Source organism: Venturia canescens, chromosome 10 (genome assembly GCF_019457755.1).
Source record: "Venturia canescens isolate UGA chromosome 10, ASM1945775v1, whole genome shotgun sequence".
In the NCBI taxonomy this organism is placed as follows: domain Eukaryota; kingdom Metazoa; phylum Arthropoda; class Insecta; order Hymenoptera; family Ichneumonidae; genus Venturia; species Venturia canescens.
Genome location: NC_057430.1, coordinates 5776061 through 5797187, shown reverse-complemented (window position 1 = coordinate 5797187; position 21127 = coordinate 5776061). Strand labels below are relative to the sequence as shown.

General features: G+C 36.1%; 3 protein-coding genes across 4 annotated transcripts; 1 reads left to right on the top strand and 2 right to left on the bottom strand.

The window, feature by feature from the left end:
- Positions 1-2801: 2801 nt before the first annotated feature.
- Positions 2802-7332, bottom strand: LOC122417045 (uncharacterized). The gene is made up of 13 exons (XM_043430277.1): positions 7290-7332; positions 6686-6766; positions 6502-6594; positions 6278-6407; positions 5964-6074; positions 5537-5830; positions 4764-4904; positions 4595-4684; positions 4230-4487; positions 4005-4124; positions 3727-3897; positions 3192-3516; positions 2802-3111 (listed from the first exon to the last, which is right to left on the bottom strand). Exons 4-13 carry the CDS (start codon positions 6341-6343, stop codon positions 2897-2899), a joined length of 1791 nt encoding a protein of 596 aa, XP_043286212.1. The 5' UTR covers positions 6344-6407; positions 6502-6594; positions 6686-6766; positions 7290-7332; the 3' UTR covers positions 2802-2896.
- LOC122417042 (uncharacterized) lies at positions 5917-21114 on the top strand. The gene is made up of 3 exons (XM_043430274.1): positions 5917-6069; positions 16133-16303; positions 16461-21114. The coding sequence occupies exons 2-3, from the start codon at positions 16160-16162 to the stop codon at positions 19176-19178; spliced, it is 2862 nt and encodes a 953-aa protein (XP_043286209.1). The 5' UTR covers positions 5917-6069; positions 16133-16159; the 3' UTR covers positions 19179-21114.
- Positions 11587-13585, bottom strand: LOC122417048 (uncharacterized). 2 transcript variants are annotated; one of them, XM_043430289.1, is made up of 6 exons: positions 13362-13585; positions 12915-13044; positions 12631-12747; positions 12328-12526; positions 12011-12243; positions 11587-11910 (listed from the first exon to the last, which is right to left on the bottom strand). In XM_043430289.1, the coding sequence occupies exons 1-5, from the start codon at positions 13574-13576 to the stop codon at positions 12074-12076; spliced, it is 831 nt and encodes a 276-aa protein (XP_043286224.1). In that variant the 5' UTR covers positions 13577-13585; the 3' UTR covers positions 11587-11910; positions 12011-12073. The 2 variants fall into 2 exon arrangements, with proteins under 2 accessions (XP_043286224.1, XP_043286225.1); XM_043430290.1 differs by having other exon boundaries at positions 12328-12514.
- Positions 21115-21127: the final 13 nt, after the last annotated feature.

The following is a 21127-nucleotide window of genomic DNA, read 5'->3' as shown; positions in this document are numbered from 1 at the left end:
TTATAAGTCTCATCTGCCACCATAGAGTAACAAATGACTAGCTTTCATGTGATTTTTTTTTTTAATTTAAATGCTTCTTAGAACAATTTAATAATGTTAAAATTTGGAGTTACTAATAAAATACTTGTCCACCGATTGATATCATAAATTTTAATGCTGCACGTAATTCAGGTGGTAACTTTTTTCAATTCATGGGAAAATATTTGGCCTCGAATTGATATAATAAATTTTAATTTATTAATGCTGCAGGTAAATTAGATGGAATTTTTTAAAATTGATTTAACTGTTCGAATAAAATAAGAAGAATGAGGTATCGGTTTCCAAAATGATTTCAAGCGCGATTTTTCGGTTTTTTATGTTTTACTTATTATTTGATGCTTTTGACACTTGAAAAAATAGATACAGATTAGTTTTTTTTTAAATATAATGGTTTTTCAAGATTTGTGAAATTTTTTTCGAATTGTTCTGTATTTTTTTTTTGTAAAATAATTTTTTTTTACAATTAAAAAAAAAATTTTTTCATATTTTTTTTATGGATGGAATTATCAGCAAACAAGGGACCATCAATGTACTTGTCCCAACTTTTTTTTCCTTAGAGGAATTTTGGAGGTTTTATATCACGTCTTTTTTCTCAATAGTTCTGCAATCTTGTTTTGCGAATCAAATTAAGCTAAACTAACCACAATCACGCTAAGTTCGAAAAATAAAAATAAGAACTATATATCCTGTGATCAGAAAATTGAAAATTCGATTAAAGCTATCTCTTAAAAAATATTCGCATACGAGACAAAAGTGCTCATCATATCACATCGATATATTCCTTGCCTCCTTGCTCATTTGTTTTGCAAAATCAAAAAAATTAATTTTCTATTAGTAGACAAGAATTTCAATATTTTCAGTATAGTCGTAATAGTAAAAAAATCTCTTTTAAATCTCATGTAACTTGCAATTAATGAGCTCAAGAACAAAAATCAATAAAGTGTGGAATGCGAAATTGAAACATTGGTTGATCTATCGAGGAATACTCTGCCATATATGCTGAAATAAATAAAGATTTCGTAAATAATGTTTTTCTCATTGTTTTAAACCAATAAATCCGAACGCCGTGTGACCACAAATAATTATAGTCAACAATTCAAACCATGGACGTTTGTTTTATGTGTCCAATGTTCGAAATTCGATTCAAAACTCTCATTAACATTGATAATACCGCATAATCGGTATATTAGTGGATAATATTATTCACTAATGCTGTCGGATTGTAGTAGATTCGAATATTTTTTCACGGTTTGAAATCATTTTCATTGTGAGGTTTGACAATTTTTGTTTACATTTTTTGTGGTATAATGCGAAAACGGGCGATCATCGATGTACTAGTCCAAATGTTTTTCCCCAAGAGAGAATTTTTTCGGTTTTATATAAAATCGTTTTTCTGTGACGGTTCTAAACGATATAAAAAATTTTCAATAAGGTGTTTTAAAGTTTTTTAATGTTTTTATTGTGGTGTTTAAAATTAATTTCTCCAATAATTTTAGTCAAGTTCTTTCCATTTCATAACAATTTTTATATTATTCAAATGTTCGTAGTGATCTCCGTAATTTTTCCACGATTTTGTGAGATATAAATCATTTTTCGTAAAGTTTACGAATTTTTTCCATCTTCGTGAAGTTCTTTCGCCTTATTTATAAATATTGCTTTCAATTTTTTTGATGAAATCATTTTGAATAAAAAAGATATGAAGGATTTTTAATGAAACAAATGTACTCGTTGATTTTCCCCAAAATTTGCCGGAAAGAGAGAGAGAAGAAAACATATAATGCCCACCAAGTCCACCAGAATTGGCCATTTTAAGAAAAATATATTGTATTCCGAAGCTATAAATTTTTATTTCATTAAAAAATGTACTTTCAATAACTTTTTGAAGAATTCTTTTCTATTCACATTACCATACCCAAAGATAGAAAGTTGATGCACACATGTCGATGCATAAAATTTTCAGTCTGCATGTAGACACCAAGGTTCTACCGGAGAAAGAAAAAGTATAAAACGTGTCAAAACCAACAGAGTTGCATATTTTTCTATATATCCCTGACTACTCAGACGACCTTGGTGGAAGGTCGTTATGACTCCAAAGGTATACTTTTCTAATTTCGTGACCTCGTTGATGAGGGTCAATACGACCATGACGTCACTTCCGTTCGAGGTCGTAACGATTTTTAATGAGGTCATTACGACTTTATAGCATTCAGCTGCAAGCTCATCTGCAAGCTCTTAGATAGTCGTAATGACCTTTGAGATAACAGTTACGACCCTTCTACCGGGTTTCGTCTCCAGGTCGCAATGATTTCCGAGACAGCAGTTACGACCCTCCTACCGGGTTTTATCCCCAGGTCGCAATGACCTCAGAGTAAGCCGTTACGGCCCTTCTGCCGGATTTCGTCCCAGGTCACAATGACCTCTAAACAAGCAGTTACGACCCTCCTACTGGGTTTCGTCCCCAGGTCGCAATGACCTCCGAACGAGTAGTTACGACCCTCCTTCAGGGTTTCGTCTCAGGTCGCAATGACCTCCGAACAAGCAGTTACGACTCTCCTGCAGGGCTGCTTCCACAGGTCGCAATGACCTCCGAGAGGTCGTTATTACTCATGTCGAGCTCCGTGAATGAGCAGATCTCTCCTTTAAGTGGATTCATGAATCTTTGTGAGCTCCTTACATGCGAGTTTCACATAAATCAACTCTGCATTAGATACCGGTTAGTACTGGTATTTACTATCCGTTTCGTCCACTCTCATAGAGATGGATTGGAGGGCACATGTGTATTTTTTTTTTATCACATTACAACAAAATGCAATCGCGGTTTACAATCACAATATGTTCGGTCAACAATAAACTAAGATTATTCATGTAGCGGATCATCTTCGGACTGAGAATCCTGTGACTCGGTCCTTTGGCGTTCTCTGGCTAGTCTGAGTACTTCTGCTGTTGCGAGTATCCTTTTACTGTTGTACCGGTTCGATTTTAATTTTACTGCCATTATTTTCCTCCCTTCGGCGTGCGTCGTGAAGCCGTCGGTTGGAATCCGCTTCTTTTTTTGCAGAGCAAAACATAAATCTGTGTGGTAATGAAAATGCGTGATAATATATTTCACATACTATTAAATTTTACTTACATTATTAAGTAGTTATTTTTACCTATAAGACCATTGACCGTTTTTTGCGGGATTTGTTTTCGTCCTGTGCCCGCATTTTTCTTATTGTCCATTAGTACAAGGTTTTTCTGCTCCTCCTTGCTCCAATAGCCGTCAATGAGAATGTTCAACCTTCGGCGCATATTGAGTGCTCCACAAGCCTTTATAATTACCAATTGAGGTATAACGATGCCAGGAATGAGTTCAACATTTCCATCCCGTGATGGTTCCATAGAAGCCTGCAGCGAATTTCCTCGGGATTGTTCTTCTTCCAGTTGTTTCTGGAGCCTTGCAATATCGCGCGTAAACTTTTCCGTTGTTTCAACAATCTGTGTACAAAGTTTCAAAATATTACAAAATAATATTGAATGGTGGACAACGACCCAGTGTAATGCGATCTAAAAAAAGGGGTGAACAATTATTCACTTCAAGCAGTAACCTAGATAACTGTCATTAACATCGTTAGATAAACCTAGATAAATGCGATTAACATTGTTATTTTTCCCATGACTATAACGGTAGAGAATGCCGATTTTAACCTTTTGAGCAGTGCGCCTCATTTTTCCCTCCCTTTTACGATCGGCTGAGTACTCCTGATTTTTTTCTTTATCCTCGTTTGCAGAAAGATTTTCATCATCCTCCTCACCAGTCTCGAACGATGTACGTGTAGATCCAGTTTTACCAGTTTTATTTTTTATTGCTTTTTCATTCTATAAACAGCAGTTATTAAATATTTAATATTGTACACACGACTGTTCACGCTACGATCGTTTTAATACAACCATTATATATGTTACTTCGTATCTGAATCCATTACCTTAGTGGCAATAAGTTCATGTGTTTTCTGACGTTTTTTTTTGGAGCTACATCGAGAATCAAATTCTAGACTTTTCGATGAGCCTTCGCAAGGATCGATATCATTGCGAAAATCGTAAATCTGCAAAGAAAAAGTTTTTCAGTACGTTGTTGAATTTCGTTGATCAATGTACGATTTAACGACAATAATTTTTTTTCATAAAGATTTTTGGATAATGATTTGAACCTTCGATGCGATATCATTTGTCGAGCGTGTCTTTGTTATTGTTGAAGTAACAACCGATTTTTCGGTAACACTTCTTGGTGTTTTCGCCGGTCGTTTCAAACATCTCAGATCGCTAACATAATAGTCAACTTTCTTGAGAATTTCATCCGCAGTCATCTTCTTTGGGGCAATACGTTCCGTTTTTTCTTCACAATACATTGTCGGGTTCTGCTCATTATTATTCGCAGTAGGTGTTACTGGAGAAAGGTTTTGATTCGTCTGGAATGAGTTTAATTTCATCGTATCGTGCAACCATTACATATTCAGCTGTTCCTTCCCTTAGTATATGAAATATTTTTATTATCGGGAAACATGTTTTTTCTCACCACAGGGCTGGGCGATGAGGAGTCATATTTAAACTCTAACTTCATTCTTCGTCGATCTGATTTTTTTACCGGAGTGTAATCATCCTCAACCTAATTGTAAGAATTCATAACATTATTTGAGTTTTCGTCGTAACACTTCCCCATCGTAATTAAAAAATGTATATTGTACCTTTCGATTACTAGCTTCTCTTTTATATTTAATTTGTTCTTTTTCCTCTTTCACGAGTACATAGCTGCCTTTCGGTAATATTTTCGTTTCAACGATCGTCGGCTTGTTTCTTGAAGTAATCATTTCATCATCACCATGGATCTGTTAAATTGTTTCCTCCAAATTCATATAGTGATTCATTATTCATTGCTAAATTAGATTTATAAATAAGATTAGAATTTTAAATTTAGCATTAATTCGGAATGATGATGATGATGATGATGATGATGATGATGATGATGATGATGATGATGATGATGATGATGATGATGATGATGATGATGATGATGATGATGATGATGATGATGATGATGATGATGATGATGATGATGATGATGATGATGATGATGATGATGATGATGATGATGATGATAATGTCATCGGAATGCTATGAAGCTTGAACCTTTTAGCAATCTAATTTTGTTCAATATACATGAAGTTTCTCGATAACGTTCTATTTACACGAACGAACGCTGATCTTGAGTCTTTTTCATTGTCAATTTATCCCAACGAATCAATACCTTTCGATTATCATAAAACTTTGTATGAATCCGTTTGCTTCCAACGCAACCGTTGACGTTCGTATTATTAGCATTCTTGGATTTATTTTCAAGTCAGCTCGCATCTTGTCGCAATATATTACCAGTTCGCTATTTGACGATTGATGTAATGATCGATAATATTATTTGTCATACTTATACATTTATATTTATATTTACTTATGTATTTCTTACCTTCAGGTGACTGTTTTCTAACGTATTATTTATACTTGCAGGATTCACTTTATTTGATACGTTTTCATCGTCGGTATCAGGCATATCTGTTTCATTTTCGTATGTCGTAATGTCATCCTCCGGAATCTTTGGCGACCCTTCTACAAGCGTCGACTCGGCATCAAATAGCTCTATAACATTTATGTCAGGTTCGACATCTGAGGATTTATCCTCATGATTCGTTCTCCGTTCTTCATTCGCGCTATTGCCTGCAAAGACACTGGGACTTTCGTCATCATTTATCGCAGATTGTTCCTATGACACATTCAATTGACTTCATTATTCAGCAGTATTAGCATGGCTTTTCATTTCTGTTTGCTAGAAACAATACTCGAGTGAAATCGGTGTAACTCTGCGAACACAGGTTAATACACAATTTCGTACTTACGATCCAAAACGGCTGCGACGAATATGGATGGTCAATTAATAGGAAATTGGTATTTTGAAACCCCTCCTGTACCTCGTTCTCCGTGGTTTTATTCTTCGACGACAAGGTATTCTGCAAATTTCTCTTATCAATTGCGCTATCTGCATGCTTCTCGAGGTTGATATGTATATATGACAGTGTTAAATTTGTTAACATGTTTTAGTAATATATCCGTTTTTCATGACGGCTGTAGTCTCATTGGTAATAATTTTTTGTATCCGCTCATACGTGTCCTACAGATATCCATTATAATTTTTTCAATATTTATTTCATACTTGAGTGACTGTTGTGTTCGTATCTTCTTTCTTGTTACTCGTCGTCATTATCGTCATTATCGTCATTATCGGAGAGATACGGACTTATTTGAATTCTGCGCCACTTATTACGTCTGCTTCGTACCGGAATCTTACAATTTGAAAATACGATAAATATTAGCAGCTATTTCGGTTTTAAATATTTGCAATGTTATGTCTCAGAAATGTGGTAATCATCTACTAACCTCGTCTTCATTATCTGTCATGTCATCACTCGGTACTATTTTAACCGATCGACGTTCACATGGCTCATGTTCCTTATCATCCGAGTTGGTAACCTGCCGTAATATGTAATCAATTTTTATTCTTACAGCCATTCTTTTTTGATCCTCTGTTTAATCAAAGTTACAATAACGATCGTCTATTTACCGGTAAAATTTCTTGAAAGATACTTGAAAGCTGGTTTTCCACAATGTGGCTCCTTTCTTTTTTATATTTGTCTATCTGCTTCTGAAATTTTAGTATAAACATTGAATGATATTTTTGGAATCAGTTTTATATTCGGTTGAGTCGGTACAGCTGTTCGTTATTTTGTCATTCCGGTTGTGCCACAATGCTTCATTTCACGCATCGGATTAACTAACTGCCGGCCAGTTGGATTTCCTCCATATCATACCAGATAATTCACGCACTATGATCTCTCAGTTAGCAAGCATATTCGACGCCCAACGCTTTCCAATTTCATAATATTTTATACTACATGTAAATACATCTATTTAACCTCTCTGTGACCAGTTATATATATCTAAGCACCTACTAGCCTTACTTGAGTACCCACAGATATTTGCAAAAATTTGGTTGCATGCTTATATTTCAAACGTTTATTAGCAAATCGATCGTCATCTGTAATCCCATACGTCAGTTTATTTTGATTGATGCTTTGCATGCATTATCAACGTTAGGGTTCACGCATGGATACGAGATCCATTTATTACTTGGCTCGCATTGCATATCAAGCATTCCTATTGCATACTTATCACAGGATCCGTAATTGCTTTTGCCAGCGCATTCGTTCTTTCACTCGGCCACGTTCGTGGATGGTCTGCCCAATTTGGTTACGCATCGCAACAGTTCACCATCATCACGTGTACCATTTTACTATAGTGTACGGTTTCCAGGTAATGTTTCTCGGTACACGCAGTATGTGATTTTTCGAAGATGCTCCAATTATGCACGTAATATTTTTTCGAATCCCTAAAAATGATTTGATCGAAATTGTTATCTTCCTCTCGGCAGTGTTAATGGCCTTATCATTTATGACCTTCGGATATATTTTCTTATTGTTTTATGCGTATTCGAACTCTCCATCCATTGCCGTTGCCTGATCGATCAAGTTCACAGCGTTCTTCCGACGACTTTATCATTGTTGGTAGTGGTTACTGGGATTTTACGTTGGTATTAGTGCCGCTTGGGTTTTTTGGGCCGCCATTTCTACGCGATGGTTAGTTTCCCACCCGTGACTAAACGGCTTGCATCGCTGGCATACAGCGGCTTCAGTTTCTCTAACTCGATTGCTTTGGAAGGTCGCCCGCCTACCCATAATTCCAGTTTTATTATACTACATTCGTTTGTTATAAAAATTTCGGTATGGTACTTATCTTCTGTACTTCTTTCAATACGCCTCATTGTTTTTTCGCTGTAGTTACAAAATAGTGTCCCAATATAGCAAACAGGTACTTCATATCTTTTACTAAACGATTATTCAGGGCGTGGAGTAATGGCCGCTTTGCCACGTTTTCGTCGTGCTTGCAATTGCAAATAACGTTGATTCCTTCGTCGACACTTAACTCATTTTGGAACATGGATATTTATTCATTTACGTCGCTATTAATTACGCCAAATAATGAATTTTCATTAAAGTGCACAGTATAGGTGCTATTTCGTTAATATAATTTTTGACCATTGATTCGGCTGCCCTTACGTTATTATTGTTGTACTCTCAGTGTTCCCTGTACGTATTGCACAGTTTTTATTTCAAGTTTGTTTTTTTTCCAAAATCTTTCTATTTGGGAATTACCGACAATAATAACATCCAAGTCGACAGAGCACTATCTACTTTTACGCAATCTACTTATGTGTAAATTTGCAAGAAAGTTTTATATTCAGAATTGTTATGCGCCTAGATAATTGGAAATATGTGTTACAAGACTACGCCAATATATTGCCATCGTTAATTCTTGCAAGTCATCAACTACATTTACGTTTTTACATATTTCATCTACACACTACAACTTCAACTATCCGTACTTAATTACCCTCTTATTTTAACTAACCGATAATGTAGTTTTTGCTTTATTTCATTGATTCTTTTTCGTTACTTGAAACGCTTGTCTATATTGTTTTGGAAATTTCCTTAATCAATGATTTTGGATTTCAATTTTGTAATATATATTTTTCCAATTACCGGCTCAGCACAGTATTCCGATCAAGGATTACATTCTATGAAAAGACTACGTTATTACGCTTTTTACCGGATCTTTATTTTATTTGCTCAACTGAAAAATTAAACACATGCGAATTTTCTGAACAAAATTCTTTTACAAGATCACCGAGATTGCCAACGTTTCGCTTATCTGGAGATGATGTCGAACTACACTTAGATACGCAAGTATTTAACGACGATTATGAATTTATATATGATATAACTTAATTTTTGTACAATCGGTAAAAAAAATATTTAAATTAATAATAAGAGTTCGATGAGTTGCCTTTCATTCCCTTTCCAATTATGTCAATTTTCCGAAATCAGATCGTTGTTAAAATTTCGCATATTGAATAACCGTTCTACAGTTTCTTTTGAAATAAGCACAATGTCTATCATCATTATTACCGAATGAAACGTTGCTCCAAAAATATTAAATATTTCATCGTGTACGTAAAGAATGACCATTTCATTCGGGATTCATTAGTTAATAAATTTGTTTACACAATGTATAAATATTTTATGTTCATAAGGATATCATCTGAACGTTGTTCCTTCAAAAACTATTACCAAAAATACTCATAAAATGCTTCCTTGACATGCGTTTTTTCTCAACTTACCGATTTAGCAAGGACTTCCTTTGAGCTCTTACACTGTGCCGGCTCTTCTACGCTTTCATCAATTTTTGTTATCAGGGTTTTGTGGGGTGCCGGACTGTACTTAATCGCAGGAGAGTCCTCTATCGGTTTTTTCTTTGGAATTCGCTTCCGATTTTCCATTGTAGAAATATTTTCTTCGACAACTTCTCCAAAATATTACATATTTTTCATTTATACTATTCTAATCGGATTATTTGTTTACTCACGGTCTATTAGATTTCATCTGTCCATTTTGTTACAATCAAAGTTTTCGACTCACCCACAGTTTTTATGACACGAATCTTTTCATAAATCCCTTTTGTTTGGCCTTTTTCCTCAGATCGACGTAGTCGCAGGGAATGTTGGTTTAGTGGATTGCGAAAATATTTTTCAATCAATTCGTCAGTGCATCTCGTAAGCTTTTCACTTTTCGGGTCGGCTTGCATGAAGATTTCATTCGCCTCTACCGTTTGGGTGTCTCCACGTCTTTCAATGTACTCTATTATATATTTCTTCTTATTTTCATCTGGCTGTTCATTCTGCAAAATAATTTTTCATTGTTTTACTCACTAACTAAAATAGGCCCTGCGATTACTTACATTTGTGTCCATGTCTTCCATTGGAATTTCTAACGTGACCACTTCATTCTCATCATTGAATATTATTATCTCAGCCTTACTGTAACCGGTCGTTCCCTCCATGTTTTTATTTCGGGTTTCTGTAATCCGTACAACAGTGCTTATTTCTTATCTTTGCTTCCTCACATGTATCGCATAATGATTCTCCGTTTGATCTGGACTTGTCGCTGTGTTTAATCTTTACAATATTTTATTTTCCCTTATTCAACGCTTCTTTGAAACACACATCTGCATTCTACGCCCTATGCATCTCACTGTACTATTTTGTTCCAATTATATGAAATATATATTAGTTATATGAAATATTTATTAGTTATTACAATAAGCTGTGAAATGATTCTCAACTTTGTGAACCATATTTTCTCATCATTCTTACAAAGTGATAATTTTGGTTATTTTCATAATTATAATTTTTCTCATTATTGATAACATTATATATCATTCCATTTGTGATCATTTTAAACCATAACAAATAGAACATACCAAACATAATAATTACCTCGTGCGTTTATTCACAAGGAAATACGGACTTTGCGTTGTAGGCCCACAGCTTCGAGGTTATGTCGGAAAATATGCGTAGCTACCGATCTGTATATAAATTCGCACTCGATATGTCACAATTACGCGCTAAAATTTTTTTAGTCCTGTAACGTTTCACTTAATGACAGCATGTGTTTCAATTTGTACATCGGGTGCTTATTAAAAGTTATTAACACTTCAGAATGAAACTTGTACCGCGGCGGAACACACGTGCTGCAAATAACCAATATCAATACGGATATGCCGCTGTCGAGATCCCGCCCTTATTAGATTCCCATTACATTCTTGAGTCTTTGTCTCGGATTCTGCTCTTATTCTGATATACCTGTATATATACTTTTAACCGCGAACCCAGGTTCCGGAATTTGTACAAAAACGTTCACTCCGTTGCACATGTATATTGTCGACCGCGTCGTTTCCGGCCTATATACATTCTCGCTGTATAACTTTTATGACATTAATTCATTCAATCTTATTTTCATTTGCATTGTCCTCGTGAAATATTTCAAGGTTCGTCAAAAAAGACCATTAAATGCACATCACAAATAAAGAGAATGCAATATTAAACGGGTTTGAGATTGCTATTGTTACGCGCAGGTCGTATACATATATATACTGAAACGACCAGGCGATATCGTGGACCTAGTTTACGATACGACGGGAATTTTTCAGTCGTAACGACCATCCAACCGATAGTTACGATCAAAAAATGTTCAATCGCCACTACCAATGGGCCCTTGGTAGTATCGAAGGTAGTAATTCCGTAGCAAAATGTTCAAATACGACCGAAAAGTTAACGACCGTAAAATTTCGGTTCTAAAATCCGCTAAGGGTGTATAATAACGTCCTGTAACGTATCGCAGTCGTGTGAAAAATATATTTCTCTTATTGTGCATTTCCTCAAATATATTGTTAATGAATTTTCTTTTCAATTCGGGTCAGGATTCCGCTGAAATGAATGTTCTTACACGCCATCGATTAATACGTTTTAATTATTCACGAATTTGAAAAATATTTATTTACCATAACGAAACGACGATAAATGCGTTAATTTTTTGTTCCACAATATTAAAAACATCGTTATAATCATTTTTATACTGTGCCAGGATTATATGCAGACGGAACTTCTATGAAGACCTCATTAATATTTTATTATTATATTATATTAAATAAAAAGGTGATCAAGAAAAAATTTTCTTGAAATATTTATCCAACCGTAAAAGTAGAAAGTATAACAGAAGACTTTTTAGGCATTCTTTCAGATCGCGCTTTCTGTCTTTTCCTCCAGTATTCCTCGTACCATCCCTTTTCGTCAGCGAGCAGTTCTTTTGTACTGTCTGTTTCGACGCTAATACTCTATAAATAAAACGTTAGGATTTAATATAAATGCTTTATGTTTGTACGTAACTTTAGCTAGTTACAATTCAGATATGTTTGTTTTACTTATTACGTGTACCTTTTCCTTAGAACTCATTGAGAATTCAATTTGACGTGTAGCCAACGAAAATGATTTTTTTTCTCATTTATCCATTCGAATACCGCAGCTTAATGTGATGCTTTCGCGGGTCCGTTCATCGCTTTCTGCTCTTGATGCTTCCAGATATTTCACGTCAATCGATTTATCTAATCTATGGCATTTTTTTTTTGGATTTTTACTTAGTCGTTGCACAGTCCTGCTCCGTTTGAGCCCTTTGGAATGATAATATTAGCATCATATAAATATTGGAGTCGTTCAATTTTTTGAATTGTGAGAATGTTTTAATAACTTTATACCTTGCAATTGGTTGGCCGGGTGAAACTTTTGATCGAAAACAAACGCTACCATTCTCTCCAATTTGTAGTCATCAGAGTCGATCAATGTTTTTTTCCGTTCGATGATTGCAGTAGACTCGATTATTCCATTTGATCCATTATCCGGAATGACTGTTAGCGTTGAGGCGTTGCTGTCCATTCGCTCAATCTGTTCACATTTCTATATATTTAATACTTGTAAATATTTGTTCATTCAACGATATAATGTAGCTTTTATAACCTTTAATATAAACTTCGCAATGCTATTTCCATAAAAGTGTATACCTTGAAACTATCTTTGTTATCACCATTCGTCGCCCCCGTCACCTCCCATGCCATCATGGTCGCGTCACGGATGATGGTCCTCACATCGTTGTTTTGTGCTTCAGAAAATTTATTCAACTGCAAGTAATCATAAAAACCACACAGATATAATCTGAAATATTGCATTTCATAAATCCAGTTACGTACGTTGACGCGATACTTGGGTAATTGCTGCAAATGACCCAGCGCAGTACGCGTGTATATATATATATATATATATATATATATATATATATTATACTCACATCACTTTTGTCCCGCAGCAACTTGTATCGAAGGCATTGATTTCGAACTTTCATTTTTTTTGCCTGCTTCATCAATCTGCTCTTTCGTGCAACGAACATCATATGACTGAATAATGTCATCGAAGCGGACCTGTTCGATACGAAATAATTAACCTCAAATTAGGTGATTATTAACATTGACAAATGATAACGCCGTGAGCTATATATTTCATATGTATCTATATATATATGTATATGTATTGCAGATTTTTGTACATTAAATAATACAAAAATAAAAAAATTCGGTACCGGTTCAATGAGTCTATAAAAGAACGATTTTTTTTCACCACCAAATATATATAGTCTGCCGTCCGTCACCTTTGTGGCCGGCGCATACAATGATTTGCGCATGCGCAGCAGTACGGTATATTCGATAAATATATTTTGGCGAGAATGCTATATACGTACGTATTGTATTTCGTCCGAACTGCGGTAATATACGTCGTAGGTACACTTCCTGCTTCTTCTTCTCTTCCTGAATGGCTATCTCCCACTGAGGGTATGTGCCACAACACTTCCTGCTGCAGGACTTTTATTAGTACTCCACTTGATTTCAGTTGTAGATTATATCTTATATCATTGGTGCGCACAAGCCAGGCACAAACTTTCACGCAGCCGGCCATATTAATAGTTTTTATCTGAAAAGAATACATACGTACGGCGAAGTGTTTTTCAACGTTAACGACGTTTTTCAGTGTAATTAATTTTGGAAGTGTTACTTTTATCGCATTGTAGCGTTAATTTATCGATTAGCTGGTGTTCATTTGATTCATCTATTAAATTGGTGTGGATTTGTATAAATGAACATTTCTTATAAATCAACTTTTTTCCTAATATATCTCGTCCAGCAGTGATGTGTTTGGCACGTGTATACATCCAAACAAGTGGACGACGCGGACCGGAATTCTTCAGTGCATTTTTTTCATCAAGGTAAGAAGTCGTTATTTCAACATTTTCATTAAAATGATTGTGATTAATCTTTTACGTTTAATTATACGAACGCACCACTCATAATATTAAAGTTGTGTCTGGATGTAACTGTGTTTAACCTAAAACTTGCTCCGCATATACGTACACGTCAATTCTTTATTTGTATTAATGAATATATATTATATGCACAAAATTATATGCAATTTATTTATATACAACTAGTTATCGCTTTGATGCCCTCAAATATGCGGTTACATTGATAATTCTCTGTTAGGCGTGTTCTCATTTTGAATAGTCAAATCGTCCTAGCGGATTGTACGACCAGGAATCGGTCGAAAAGATTATAAAAACGACCGAAATCCACTAGGGCGTTCTGCACTGTCTTTTCAAATCCCTTTGTATAAATAGATAACATTCCTGGAAATAAAAAACCTTGTTCCAGGTTCACCGAACCGGTTCCAACTGTTGCAACACAAAGCCCGCTTGACACCTATATTCCTTGACATTCATCATGCCTGCTCACATCTTTCCTTCCGTTCTTTCAATCATCCTTCGCTTTCGCTACATTAAAGTTTGTAATGTTATTACACATTCTGACTATTCTGACGACTCTGGTAAAAGGTCGTTATGACTCCGAAGCTATACTTTTGTAAATTCGCGACTTCGTTGACGAAAATCACTATGACGACGTCTCTTCCGGCTGAGATCGTAACGATCTATCACAACGTCATAAGGTCCCTCTACTGTTCGGCCACAAGCTCTCAAATAGTCGTTATGACTCCGAGAGGATTGTTGTTATGACCTTCGCTAGAAAGTGACGTTGTGGTCGCAATGACCCTCCTCGGGGAAGTCGCGAAATTGCAAAAGTATGCCCTCGGCAAGGGTCGTGTGAGAGTAGTAATATTAAGTATTTCACCCTGCTATATATGAAATGCACTGATCCGAGTACTTTATTTTAATTTAACCTCACAACGTACGAGTATTTACACCGGCAGCCATGTTGAAAAACTGTCATTTCACGAAGTCACGCTCGGGAGGCGAGGCGCTCCCAGTGCGGCCAACTCAAATGACTTTCTCCAAAGTTCCCTAGACTCACGAAATTCTTTATATTATTAATAAATATCAACTAAACAATCATTTTCTTGTTCAAAATAATAATAATGAATCGGAATAACAGAATAACGAAATTTTTCAAAAATTTAAGAAAATTTTTCTTTATGATATCAAGCGTGCACGTTGCGCATGCGCGATGATCTAATTCAGCAAACACGTGCGAGAAATGTGAGTTTGGTTTAAGGTTCAATAATTAATTTAAATGAAATAAAAATGTTCTCGTTGAGAAAATCAATTAATCAGAGAAAAAATTGAACTGACGGAGTTTGAGCCGCGTTGAAGAAAACGGCCATAAGATTTTTTTCAGCAATTATCACGTGCCTCATTATTGGGCGCCTATTGTAATATTATAAAAGAACCGAATTTATATTCTTTAGAGATTTGAACTTTTATTATAATCTCTCAGTCGAGATTTCGAACAACTAATATAAATAAGTAAAAATTCCTCTATTGCAAATTGAAACCGGTAAAATTAGTAAAAGTTTAATAACAATAATAATTGTTTCATTAGCTAACACAGGATCTCCTTATTTGTTCACTTATAATTGACATCGATCGAAAAGTTTACGTGGAATACTGTTGTTGCTGATTATACATAATAAATAGTAATGGACGAAGACGAAAATACGGGAGTGAAAATGTAGCAATGTATACAAACATAAAAATGTGAAACCGTTCAAGATAGGAATTTTGTTGATAGAACCCGTTCATTACGTAAGTCTATTTTGTCTTCAAATTTATGACTGTTCATCAATAACTTACCAGTCCATTTCAATCAATTAAACTGGAAGCTATATTGGTGTCAGAATATAAAAAAAAAGCAATATCTTTTAATTGAAGAAATAAATGGCCTTTGAATTTGCAGAGGAACAAACGTCATGATCATATAGATAGTCGAGTAGGGTCACCAACGTTCATTTGCCATTTTCAGAGACCAACACAAACCCCAACTTGTTGTTGCTCAGTAACGTCCGGTGACATGATGGTAGATTGTGGCACCAGCATTCTTGATTCGAATTACAAATGTGAAACTCGTATCTTAGAAACTGTAGTCGAAAATTCATACAAAGTACAAATCGTTAAATATATAATTGTTTTATGAAAATTATGTGAAAATAACCAGATTGCCGGTGTAGGTAAACAATACAAGGCGACGGATCCCAATGGATCGAAAGACGATAAGAGAAGTGAGATACAAACATAAAGGACATATGCAGAAGAAGATGAGGACCTATATGAAGCTATTCTTAGAGGTGACTGGAAGATTGCCAACCTCGCGTGAATGTCCCCAATACGAATTAATACCGGTACAATTAAAACTACGAAAGAGAACTTTTATTATGTGGATTATTGTTATTGAAAGTAATAATGTAACGCAAATGGAAGAAAAGGAATTGAGCTATTGAGAAATATCAAAAAATGAAATATTTATATATTTGTAAATATTATAACTTGTGTTTCAAGGGAAAAATTCGAAGTCCGGAACCAATGGAGACCTCGACAACGGGTACCGAACAACATGAAGCCAATGGCAGAGCAACAGTAGAAGAGCAACGTAACGTTATCGACGAAAATTCGCCCAATAACACGGAGAATAGAGATAAAACTAGCGATGAAATGTGCGTAGATGAGAAGAAAGTACATGAAATGCGTGATTGCGATACGGCGAATTGTACAAGTATTATTAGCAATGATAGTATTTGCAATGAAAACAATGACGATCGCATGTTGGGTGATAGTACCGATATTATCAATGAAGAGTGTTTGGGTAATTTTAATAGTAATATTGTCGGAAATGAATGCACCGTGGTAACCGACGATAACGAAGATGAAACGTTTTTCATAGAGGATAGTGATGAAAGCTCGGATGACGGTCAAGACCAGTACCTAGATATAGATGGAAGCTCCTACATCAATCATGAAAACAATGGCGTTAATGGTAATGGAAATGGCGGTGATAACGCCGTGGCATTGCCATCAGAACGTTTGCAAAACGATAGAATAAGACAAAATGATCCCTGCTATTCTAAATTCATTACCATTATCGCGATAGGGGTCCGGTTCTGCCTGAATGTGTTGGCGATATTGGTAATTCTTAAAGTAATTAAAAAGTGGACGAATAGTGTGACTATTCCCACTACGAGGAGAACGATGTGGAAAAGATTAGGTTGGAACGAAGAAAACTTCCAAACGCGGCACTTGTATTGTCAACGGTGCCAATATGTTATCGGGACGGGAAAGTTACCAGTAGAAGACTGTCTATGCAAAGTATCGGGACCAGGGAAACCATTAAGTACAGTAGGATTCTTCGTCACGCTTGATTTGATTAATCAAATGGAAAGATTTTTCTCTATACCTAATTTCGTTGAACTTCTAAGATACGCGAAAAATCGAAAAAAGCTAAATGACAACGGTATAGAAGACATATTTGATGGAAAGATGTATAAGGAGATGCAAAAATCTGGAGGTTTTTTATCGAATAAGTGGAACTTTTCTTTTACGATAAATACAGACGGGTGCCAAGTCGCGAATTCATCGTCAGTTAGCGCCTGGCCAATATTACTAACCATTAACGAGCTTCCACCACACGCACGCAAACGATTTATAATTATGGCCGGAGTATGGGTAGATAAAAATCATCCCGATATTAACACGATCATGAAACCCGTTGTAGAACAACTTCGTTTTTTATATAATACTGGTATAATGTGGAAGCCAAACGGAGTTGACATGATCTGCAGTAAATTTATAACGATTATTTGCTGTGTCGATTCTGTGGCACGAAGCAATATTCTAAACATGACGAGATTCAATGGCAAATACGGATGTCCTGTGTGTTACGCTTCAGGAAGACGATGGGGGGATAATCTTCTTTGGGTATACCCTGACATGGAATCTCAACTCCGTACCGATAGAGAAATTCGTTCCGATATGGAAAGTGCGATGAACAGTAATAGTAGAATAAAGGGATTTATCGGTAACAGCATACTTAGATACCTTCCGGAATTCCATTTAGACAAAGGGGTTGTAATTGATTCCATGCATAACATGTGGCTCGGGGTGGGAAAAAAATTGACCCTACTATTACTTCATGCCAAAGCAACCGATCGATGGTACATTCGTAGCAAAAGTAGTTTTGAGAAGCTTATAAACGAGCGGCTACTAAAAATACGCACGCCCAGTAAAATCGCGAGGAAGCCGAGAGGTATTGAAAACTGTAAAGTGTGGAAGGCGAGTGAATGGCGCAATTGGATTTTATACTATTGTGTACCGTGCTTGAAAAATCTGATTCCTGATGAATATTTCCAACTGTTTTGTTACTTGTCCGAAGCTGCGCATATTTTAAATAATGAATCCGTTGACAACCGAGGAATTCGCAAGGCTCGGCTTCTTATTCAATTTCTAACGGAAGAGTACCAAAACTTGATGGGACTAGGAAACATGACATACAACTTACACATACTGAAACATGTTCCCGATTGCGTAGCTAACTGGGGCCCTACGTGGACTCACAGCGCTTTCATATACGAGGGTTATAATCGTCAAATAATGTTATCATTAAAAAGTCCTAACGGTCGTCCGTTGCAAATAATGCACAGTTATGCACTGAAAGATTTTTTACGCGAAGTCAAGAGCGATCCATATTTGGACGACGAAGTTCTGGAACAAATAACGGATATACTCAATGTCGGTTTAAAGAACAAACAATTACATAACCACGAATATGTGCAGTACTCAGAATTCCGAGGACTCGGATGTCCTATTGTTCGCGAACCCTCCGCTATGGAGAAGAGCCTCTTATCGAATGAAGGCCTCACTTGCGAAGGGCTATTTAAAGATTATAACAAAGCAACGATAAGAGATGTCATTTATGCTTCCGAGAAAGGTGATAATAATGTAACGCAAAGTTGCGACAAATACGTTTACACAAGAGGCGGATTGTTTGCAAGAATAGACGCAATCGTGAGTTTCGTTGATAACGATAACAGATCTATAAATGGCTTATTTGTTACATTCTTTGAAATTATTGGTCAAAATTGCGGAGCTGCACATTTACACGAGTTAATTGAAGCGTTGAAAGGGTTTGTCACAACGGAAGATGCACTTACACCAGCGATTATAATGAAAACGGACAATGTTATGTATGGTGTCAAAATTACGAACGTATGGGAAACTGATTGAAATAGAATTAAGAATTTAAAGCGAAGCACTGGCGTTGATCCTAAAGTACTATTTGCTTTACACACCACTGCGATACATTTTGCAAAACCCATTTATTAAAAATGATCGTACCGAGCGAACAGAAACAATAATGTATGTCGAAATAATGGAAAATTGTCATAAGTTGAGTATCCCAAATGACTACAAAAAATGCAGCTGTCTCTCGCAATTGCCCTTTAACTATGTTGAATTATGAAATTAATTCATAAAATATTGTCATATATGTACAAGAAAGTATATCATTCCCAAATCCTTGTTCAATATGATATTCGAGATTTCACAGTGAACGATTTTGATAATAATTCGCGCTGCGATCCATTCTAAATTGTATTGAAGCAACTTTTTATTAATATTTGGCCGCATGGATTATTAGACAAATCCGTAACTTATCAGATCTTGGTAAAAACATTTCACAGCGCAACTTTCACAATAAATAAATTCTAATGGCTCACGGAAGAGAACTCTGCAAAGAGTACTAATGACCTGCTCAAACAGGTCAGTACGCCAGGCCAAGGAACTCGGCATGAGAGCCATAACGGCTTTCCTGGAGGTCAGTACGACTTGGAGATGAAGCCCGCTAAAATGGTCATAACGGCTGTTCATGAGGTCGGCACGACTATAGGTCAAGAAACCCGGCATGAGAGTCAAAACAGCCGTTCAGGAGGTCGGTACGACCTGGAGACGAATATCTAGAACGGTCATAACGGCTGTACATGAGGTCAGTACGACCTGAGGACGAATCTCGGTAGAATGGTCATAACGGCAATTCAGAAGGTCGGTACGACCTGGAGACGAATATCTAGAACGGTCATAACGGCTGTACATGAGGTCAGTACGACCTGAGGACGAATCTCGGTAGAATGGTCATAACGGCAATTCAGAAGGTTGGTACAACCTGGCGACGAATCTCCACGGAACGGTCATAACGGCCGTTTAGGAGGTCGGTACGACTTGGGGAACGAAAAAACCAGTAGAAGGGTCATAACGTCCTTTCCGGAGATAAGTACGACTGTCTGACGAGCTTGCGGGTAAGCTTGCAAAGGGTCGGGACGATCCTTTAGAAGGGTCGTTACGACCTTGAGTAAGCTTGCAACCACAATGACAAAGAGTCGTAACGACCTCGCAGAGTGTTGTTACGACCTTCGACCGGAAGTGACGTCGTGGTCATGATGACCCTCTTCAGCGAGGTCCCGAAATTGCAAAAGTATACCTTCGGCGAAAGTCGTATGAGCAGTCAGGGATGGATTGCATTCTGAAACCATGAATTCTTATGCCATTCATAAATGAGCCATCGATGACTTTTTGTAGCATTTTGAATTATTTTTTAATAATAGGAAGTTATTATACTTGGTGCACATGTCAATACACAGAATTTTCATAGTTTGCAAGTATCCGGTGTGGTTTATTCATCTAAATTTTCTTACCACAAATTCATGAAATTAATCATGCCAAAACGAAAAGTAAAAAGACAGCGTACTGAAGAGCGAACAGAACTTTAAATTGTTTGATGTATATGTGCATTGGCTTCCGACGACAACAAATTCAGCCCTATTCGCTGAAGAAGTAAGCGGCTGAAGACTTTAGTAATGAATTTCTTTGTTTACATACTACAGTTGAAACCAAAACATGAAATGATTTATACACCGGCCGCCTTACAGAAATATTAAAGTTTACAGGTACTTGCTGCATACCAGTAATACAAACTTTGATACTATGGGGAAAAACATTTCAGAATTTCCTGAGCCACATTTTTGAAAGTTATTATTACACATTTAAGAAAAAAAGTGAAAGACATGGTGCATATTGAAGCAGTAAGCAAAATGGAGTAATTTTGTATGTCTCCATGGTTATACGCAGATAAAATATTTGATCGCATCCAAAAATGATCAAGTGTAGACTTGCGAACATGA